The sequence below is a fragment of the Colobus angolensis genome, unplaced genomic scaffold, assembly GCF_000951035.1.
Source record: "Colobus angolensis palliatus isolate OR3802 unplaced genomic scaffold, Cang.pa_1.0 Scaffold83, whole genome shotgun sequence".
In the NCBI taxonomy this organism is placed as follows: domain Eukaryota; kingdom Metazoa; phylum Chordata; class Mammalia; order Primates; family Cercopithecidae; genus Colobus; species Colobus angolensis.
This window is the reverse complement of record NW_012122154.1, coordinates 3030005-3038613: the sequence shown is the minus strand read 5'-3', so window position 1 is coordinate 3038613 and position 8609 is coordinate 3030005. Positions and strand designations below refer to the sequence as shown.

Sequence of the window (8609 nt, the reverse complement as noted above, 5' to 3'; positions counted from 1 at the left end):
TGGGTTTAGTTTAGTTTATCTCTCTGTAACTCAAGATTACTTTTTTTATAGTTTTAAATAGTTTTTGACATTTAAATATTTCATCTATTTGAGCTTAATTTTGGTGTAAGGTGTGAAGAAAGAGATCTGATTTTTTTTCTAAATGGATTAGCCAGTTGCCTCAATATATCTTACTAATACCATGAAGTAGTTGACTAGGTTATCAATATAGTTGTTAAAGGAAGGTATCATTAAAAAAAAAAAGATACATGCATATTTACTGATCAAGTGTGGTGGAGATGAGGAACTTAGTACTCATGTATAAAATCTCAGGAAAGAGCCTTATTGGCCTTAATTAGGTCATAATGCCTATCTCTTGGACCTATCACCATAGCCAGAGGCTGTAAGGTCTGTCAGAATATGATTGGAATGCTTCTGAAAGGGAAGTGAAGACTATATTTTAGAATAAGGAAAAGGGTGTTAGTGCTTGTTTTAAAAGAGGCATTCTATGGGTTGCAATGTTTAGAACATTTTATTAAAGTACAAAATTGTTGGAATTTAGCTAATAGAAAAACATAGTAAATATTTACAAAAACACTGATAACATCACTCAAGTCACACACATGTAACAATGTAGACAGGTCTTAACAAAGTTTACAAATTGAAATTATGGAGATTTCCCAAAATAAATCTAATAGCTCATTGCTGAGCATGGTTATCAATACAACATTTAAGATATTGGAGCAAATGTCCCCAAGTCTTCTGCAATCCAGTGCCCCTTAAAATTGGTTTCTCTCTTTGGGAGATTCAGACCCAGAGGCAGCCAGAGGGGACAGGTCAAGAGCTGAAATAATCACCTAACTAGTCTAGTTCTTCATTCTATTGACTGTATCAAGTTATAGACACAGCCAAAGTGTTTTCCTTCAGCCTCTGATGATTTGAGAAGATGAAGGTGAGCAATTTCTCATTGCTTAAAGAAAAACTTAGCACATAAGAGGCTGAGTGTAGAGTATCTATACTAGAACCATAAAGTTCTGTCTGATGGTAAATTATGTATAAAACTAAGATAAAACAGAGAATTATGCTCTATCTCATATTTACTGAAAGTAGGAAAGGAGGAAAAGTGACACTTTTAAATCAAACTGCTCTAGTTTTAGCACAGTGGATGGTTAATAAACACACTGCTTTATGCTGAAGTGACCAGATAACTATTTCTACAGTTCAGAATAACTTAAAATCAGGTTTTAAAGACCAAAGAAAGCAGACTCAAAACACCGACAAAGCAGAGAAGAAAACAATGCCCATGAGATGGTCACTATTTAGACAGTATTATAAAAAGCTAAAGAACATTTGGGCTTTACTTCACTTTGATGGTCTTGTACTAAAAACACCTTCCCCAAACTAAATTCAGACGGGAGGAAGTTAAGAGCTTCAGGTAACTTTAAAACCAGTCTTGGGTTCAGTAAGATAATTACTTAAAATAATCACCTCACATTTTAAAACAGATCATCTTCATCTGACTCTTCCAGGTACTTTATAGGTTTCTTTGCCCGCACAGATTTTGCCCGAGGAGCCACAGCTGAGTCAAAGTCCATATGGAAGTCATCACTCTCCCCCCTGGATTTCTAAAAGAGAAAAGCCCAGGTAACTTGCACAATGTAAATCTGACAACATAATTGTAATGTTAAAAAAATGTATCAAGACACTACATTCAAGGAGTTTTCTACTTTCTACTAAGTAATAAAAAGCAGATCTAAAGCCAACTCTTCCATTGCCCAAATAAGTGACATTATTTAACTTTGTTAAAACTAAATACAGTAAAAGCTAACAGATTATGAGAGTTAATTTTCTTAAAGACATGCCAAATAAGCAATGGCTTAGTTATGTGTTTCAGAACACCTATAGCAAAAGGACTGACTAGAATCAACACTCACCTTGCTTGTGACTGCTTTCGAAACAATTTTCTCAAAATTAGAGTCAGAATCATCAGAAGTGGATGGCTTCCTTTTGCGGCGAATCTTGGTTTTGGCAGGATCAGGCTTTTGAGAGACACCAGAATTCAAAGCTGGTTCCCTTTTAGTTCCTTTAGGGGCAGCCCTTTTTTTGGCACCGGTAGTGGAGGTGGAAGACTGACCTGCAATTCAATACAGGCATTTGTTACAGCCGCTGTTTTTTTGAGATGGGATCTCACTCTATCGCCCAGGCTGGAGTGCAATGGCGTTATCTTGGCTCACTGCAACATCTGCCTCCTGGGATTACAGGCGCGTGCCACCACACCTGGCTAATTTTTTGTATTTTTAGTAGAGATGGGGTTCCACCATGTTGGTCAAGCTGGTCTCAAACTCCTGACCTCAGGTGATCCACTCGCCTTGGCCTCCCAAAGTGCTGGGATTACAGGCATGAGCCACTGCGCCCGACCTAGTCACAGCCACTCTTAGATTAATTGTTCTCATTGTGAACTTTCTTCAGCAATGTGATGACTGTGTACATTTAACATAGGAAAAGACAATCTAAGAGGGGTGCAAGTAGAGAATCAAAGTCTTCTTAAACATTCTATTTTTTTTTTTCTGAGATAGCGTCTTGCTCTATCTCGCCCAGGCTGGAATGCAGTGGCACGATCTCAGCTCACTGTAGCCTCTGCCTCCTGGGTTCAAGCGATTCTCCCGTTTCAGCCTCCCGAGTAGCTGACTACAGGCATGTGCCACCACACCTGGCTAATTTTATATTCTTAGTAGAGACGAGGTTTCACTATATTGGCCAGGCTAGTCTCGAAATCCTGACCTCAGGTGATCCACCCACCTTGGCCTCCCAAAGTGCTGGGATTACAGGCATGAGCCACTGCATCCAGCCTTAAACATTCAATTTTAAGAATATGTTTTACATTAAACATTTGTAATTGCTTATAAATCCTATCCTTGCCATAGAAATGAACTAGATGAAGCCTGGTACTGAGAGAAACATGCTGATTTTAAACACTTGGATTACCTTATTTTTGGAGACAGGGTCTCACTCTCTCACTCAGGCTGAAGTGCAGTGGCTTGATCATAGCTCACTGCAGCCTTGAACTCCTGGCCTCAAGCGATCCTCTTGCTTTAGCCTCCCAAAGTGCTGGGATTACAGAGGCATGAGCCACTCTGCCTGGCTTTTGTTTTGTTTTGTTTTTTGACTAGTCAAGTGCAGTAGTGAGAAGGAGGGAAAAGAGTAGAACAAGGAGTTTGATCTGTAACTGAATGAACAATCAGGACCAGCCTTGACTACTAATTTTGATTATAAAGATCTAAAAGAAATTGCTTCCATGTGGAAAAGGTTTAATTTGTAATATCAATAGTAAGTTTCGGCAAAAAAAAATTGAAATTGCCACGTGAAAACCAGTTAGTTAACTGCAACATTAACCCATCTCAAAGATTTAGGCTTACTTTTTGCTGCTGTCTTCTTCACTGTCACATTCTTTTTAGGAACTGTGTTCGTAATTTCAGTTTCATTTGGGAAATGTGTAGCAGGAGGGCTTGAAGACAGTGGTACACTGTCCTTAGCATCATCGACTTCAAGGTCTATCATTTCAAATGGAAAGGAAAATAGTACATTTAAGCCAACACATGAAAATCCATTTTCTGCTTTGTGCCTGGTATGAATTCCTATTTAAACACCAAATATGTGACTTTTCTGGAATATTTAAAACATGCTTTTTTTAATTTTTTGAGACAGAGTCTTGCTGTGTCGCCCAGGCTGGAGTGCAGTGGCTCGATCTCGGCTCACTGCAAGCTCTGCCTCCCGGGTTCACACCATTCTCCTGCCTCAGCCTCCCGAGTAGCTGGGACTACAGGCGCCCGCCACCACGCCTGGCTAATTTTTTGTATTTTTAGTAGAGACGGGGTTTCACTGCCAGGCTTGTCACGAACTCCTGACCTCAGGTGATCCACCCACCTCGGCCTCCCAAGGTGCTGGGATTACAGGTGTGAGCCACCGTGCCCAGCCTAAAACATACTCTTAAAACTTTGTTCTAATTTCTGAATTTTTTATCAGCAAGAACAGTTTTTATTTTTTGTATCTCTAGCACCTAGCAAAGTACCTGGCAAGCACTATGATTACTTTTAGTATACTGAATGCAGGACCTATTTACATGTGAAACTAAACCCAATGAACAGTGTCAACATAATGTTAATAAGAACTCAAATTTATTTCCAAAGGAAGTACTTGGATAATGTAGCCAGGATTAGAACCCAGTTGGATCTGAGTGTCCCAGTAAGGCAGATGTCTCACTACTTTTACTTAAATACATACCTGACATAGCACTTTTCTGTGGTTTCAGGTCTTTGTTAGTAAGTCTAGAATTAAAAAAAAAAAATCCTGACAACCAATTCTAAAGGTGTTAATCAAAAAAGAATATATTAGAAACAATCATGACAAAAACTCATATTAGATAAGATATTTACTTTGGGGAAGTTTTGGTCTTAGGTGGACTAGCATCTGATGGGACAAAGTCTTCATCATCAGTTTTTTCATCAAAATCTGAGAAATCTTCATCTGAATCCAAATCCACTGTGAATTTGGTTTTTGCTAGTAAAAAAACCATATACAAAAAAATCAAAGAAGGTAGTAGGAGAAACACTTAATTCATAGGTCAATATAACATTTCATGAATATTTTAGTTTTTAATCTCCTGAAAGATGCTTCAGTGTTTCAAAGCTTTAACTTACTTTAATTTACTGCCCTATTAAGACACAGTAATTTCTGGGGCAAAGTACCCTGAAGTAGATTGGCCATTCCACTCTTACAACTTATCTATAATGTTCTTTAGTTTTCCTTACTTGCTGCTCTTCGTGGCTCTGTTTCTCGTGGAGGGACATCAAAATTACTTTCGTCACTGCTCCTATCTGATTCTGAATCAGACCAGGGATTTCTCTTCTTTCCTTTTTTGATTGGCTTAAATGGCAATGTAGTTTGTTTCTTTGTCTTTGTACCTACAGGAGAGATATAAATTAACCACCTTTATATATTCTTAGACTCACTTTTCTCCATCTATCATCCATCCATGCTTCAAATTTATTAACCGCTGTGATAGTTCTGAGAATACAATCGTGAAAAGAAACAGATACGGTCCCTGTTTTTGTGGTGCATATAGCTTGGTCACTTAATCTTATAAATAAATACAATGTGGCTGGGCACAGTGGCTCATGCCTGTAATCCCAACACTTGGGAGGCTGGGGCAGGAGGATTACTTGAGCCCAGGGGTTTGAGATCAGCTGGGGTAAGATACAAGACCCTGGCATGTGAATATCTCAATAAAGATGTTTCAAAAAAAGTAGACAGTAAAGGCATTATCAAAGGATTAACAGAATTGTTAATTCTATTTAGTTCATTGAGTGAACATTACCTATATCCGAAGCATGATGTTGAACTCTAGAGATAATATAATACAAACATGACTAATATGTGGTCACTTTCCTTAAGAAACTGTATACTAGAACCTCATAAGTGGCTAGAAAATGAAATCTAATAAACTGGGTATTTTCTTAGATCCCAATTCAGGAATTCAAATTAACGAACTACTTCATTACAAAATATTTTCTATAATGAATCAAATCCCAAGGACAGTATTAAAGAGGTCCAGGCCAGGTGCAGTGGCTCATGCCTATAATCCCAGCACTTTGGGAGGCCGAGGGGGGGTGAATCACAAGGTCAGGAGTTCAAGACCAGCCTGACCAACATGGTGAAACCCCGTCTCTACTAAAAATACAAAAATTAGCCAGGCGTGGTAGTGCATGCCTGTAATCCCAGTTACTCGGGAGGCTAAGGCAGGAGAATCCTTTGAACTGAGGAGGTGAAGGATGCAGTGAGCCGAGATCGAGCCACTGCACTCCAGCCTGGACCACAAGAGTGAAACTCTGTCTCAAAAAAAAAAAAAGAGGTCCAAGTAGAATTCAGATACAGTCCTCTTTCACATTTCTCAATTCAATTCAACAAAAAGGTTTTGAACATCTTTGTGGAATGTACTAGGTAACAAACACAATTTAATCTTTGCTTTATACCGTTTTCCTAAAAATGTTGTAATACCTGGTTCTCTTTTCTGTTTCTTTTCTAATCTTTGTTTTAGGCCTTCTAGTTCCATACCATCTTCTTGAGGGCTTCCTTCAGTATTTTCATTCTAAAAGATAGCAAAGTTAGGGTTGGGTATAGAATAAATTCTGAACTATGGGATTAGAAATTTTACACATTTTTGGCCGGGAGCTGTGGCTCACGCCTGTAATCCCAACACTTTGGGAGGCTGTGGCAGGCAGATCTCTTGAGGTCAGGAGTTCGAGACCAGCCTGGCCAAGACGGTGAAACCCCACCTCTACTAAAAATACAAAAATTAGCTGGGTGTGATGATGTGCCCCCAACTACTTGGGAGGCTGAGGCACGAGAATCGCTTGAATACAGGAGGCGGAGGTTGCTGTAAGCTGAGATCCTGCCGTTTTACTCCAGCCTGGGTGACACGGTGAGACTCCATCTCAAAAAAAATAAATTAAAAAAAAAAAAAATGTATACTTTTTTTTTTCAATTTTAGGTGGAGGTATGCATCAATATTTTATGCATAATGTTTTTAAGAGTATTACCATTTTTTTTTTTGAGATGGAGTTTCACTCTGTTGCCCAGGCTGGAATGCAGTGGTGTGACCTTGGCTCACTGCAACCTCCGCCTCCTGGGTTCAAGCAATTCTCCTGCCTCAGCCTCCCGAGTAGCTGGGATTACAGGCGCCCGCCACCATGCCCGCCTAATTTTATTTTTAATAGAGACAGGGTTTCACCATGTTGGCCGGGCTAGTCTTGAACCACTGACCTTGAGTGATCCACCCACCTTGGCCTCCCAAAGTGCTGGGATTATAGGTGTGAGCCATGGTGAGAATATTACCTTAATTTTCTTTTTATTTTTCTTTTCTGCCTCTGCTTTCATTTCTATGGTTATTCGCGGAATGACTCTTTGACCACGTGGAGAAGGCAAAACTTCAGCCATTTGTGTTTTTTTCCCCTTGGCTTTCCCCCCTTTCCCAGGAAGTCCGATTTGTTCATCTTGTTTTTCCTTGGCTTCAACAGCCTACAGAAGGGATATAGGAAAGCAAGTTTATATGTTAACAAAAACATTACAGTATCTAAACGGCCAACAGTTAAACTGATTTCACTTTGTTACGTCTTAAAACTTGTGATAAACTGCTGTATAACCTAGTATACTATCAACAATAGTGAAGATGTAATTAAAGCACACCTTGAAAAGGAAGGTGTGGAGACAGAAAACTGGATTTTATTCCTGGTTCTACCACTTAACCTTTTTGAGGAAAACAAAGGAGAAACTAAGAATAAAACATGTATATACATATATATTTGTAAACTCACATACAAAGTATGAAAGGAAGTGATGCATACTTATCCATCCGACCGATTACAATAAGCTAGGCATCTATCCTGAAGTGCAATAATACAAATTTGCTTGTTAAATTTAAGAAATAAGGCTTTTGGTGGTTTTTTTTTTTTTTTTTTTTTTTTTTAAGAGACAGAGTTATGTTATGCTCTGTCACCCAGGCTGGAGTACAGTGGTATGTGTGAATAGTTCACTGCAGCCTTAAACACCTGGTCTCAAGTGACCCTCCCACCTTGGCCTCTGGAGTAGCTGAGACTATAGGCCCATACCACCATGCTTGGCTATTTAAAAAAAATTTTTGTGGAGATTAGGTCTTCCTAGGTTGCCCAGGCTGGTTTTGAACTCCTAATCTCAAGTGATCCTCCTGCTTCAGCCTCCCAAAGCACACTGGGATTACAGGTGTGAGCCACAGTGCTGGCCTTTTTTCTTACGTTAAAATAATGTTGAGAAACAAATGTTATTAGGAAGATTTAAGTAACAAAAACTCTTCTGAAACCATCTGGATAGCCCTGCTTTCTCCTTTTTTTTTCTTTTAGATGGAGTCTTGCTTTGTCACCCAGGCTGGAGTGCAGTGGCGCCATCTCAGCTCACTGCAACTTCGCCTCCTGGGTTCAAGCAATTTTCGTGCCTCAACCTCCTGAGTAGCTGGGATTACAGGCGGATGCCACCACGCCCAACTAATTTTTGTATTTTTAGTAGAGACAGGGTTTCACCATGTTGGCCAGGCTGGTCTCGAACTCCTGACCTCAAGTGATCTGCCCACCTAAGCCTCCCAAAGTGCTGGGATTACAGGCATGAGCCACCGTGCCCTGTGGCTTTGTTCTTTTAAGCTGACTTGGGGGACTGGGTTGGTGGTCTTCTTCCACATTTAAACTCTTTTTATCTTCAGTCCTAATATGTTCTTCCCTTTATCAAAAATCAACTCCTGCTCTTTCCTTATTTTGTCCAAAAATGTCTGGGCAGTCTCCTGGGATCATTTACTGTATTCTAAATAGTATTTTTTTTTTTGAGACGGAATTCCACTCTTGTTGCCCAGGCTGGAGTGCAATGGTGTGATCTCAGCTCAACGCAACTTCCGCTTCCTGGATTCAAGTGATTCTCCTGCCTCAGCCTCCCAAGTAGCTGGCATTACAGGTATACACCACCATGCCCGGCTAATTTTGCAATTTTTGTAGAGACAGGGTTTCTCTATGTTGGTCAGGCTGGTCTCAAACTCCTGACCTCAGGTGATCCAC

General features: G+C 39.8%; 1 protein-coding gene across 1 annotated transcript in view; it reads right to left on the bottom strand.

Annotated features, from left to right (window-relative positions):
- Window positions 1-492: 492 nt before the first annotated feature.
- TOP2A (topoisomerase (DNA) II alpha 170kDa) overlaps window positions 493-8609 on the bottom strand; it is a 28936-nt gene continuing 20819 nt past the window's right edge. The window contains exons 28-35 of the mRNA XM_011929836.1: window positions 6871-7053; window positions 6034-6124; window positions 4788-4940; window positions 4413-4536; window positions 4261-4304; window positions 3396-3530; window positions 1914-2113; window positions 493-1604 (exon numbers count right to left, since the gene is read on the bottom strand). Of these exons, the coding sequence (XP_011785226.1) occupies window positions 1476-1604; window positions 1914-2113; window positions 3396-3530; window positions 4261-4304; window positions 4413-4536; window positions 4788-4940; window positions 6034-6124; window positions 6871-7053 (1059 nt within the window). The 3' untranslated portion in view covers window positions 493-1475. The remainder of the gene's footprint in view (window positions 1605-1913; window positions 2114-3395; window positions 3531-4260; window positions 4305-4412; window positions 4537-4787; window positions 4941-6033; window positions 6125-6870; window positions 7054-8609) is intronic.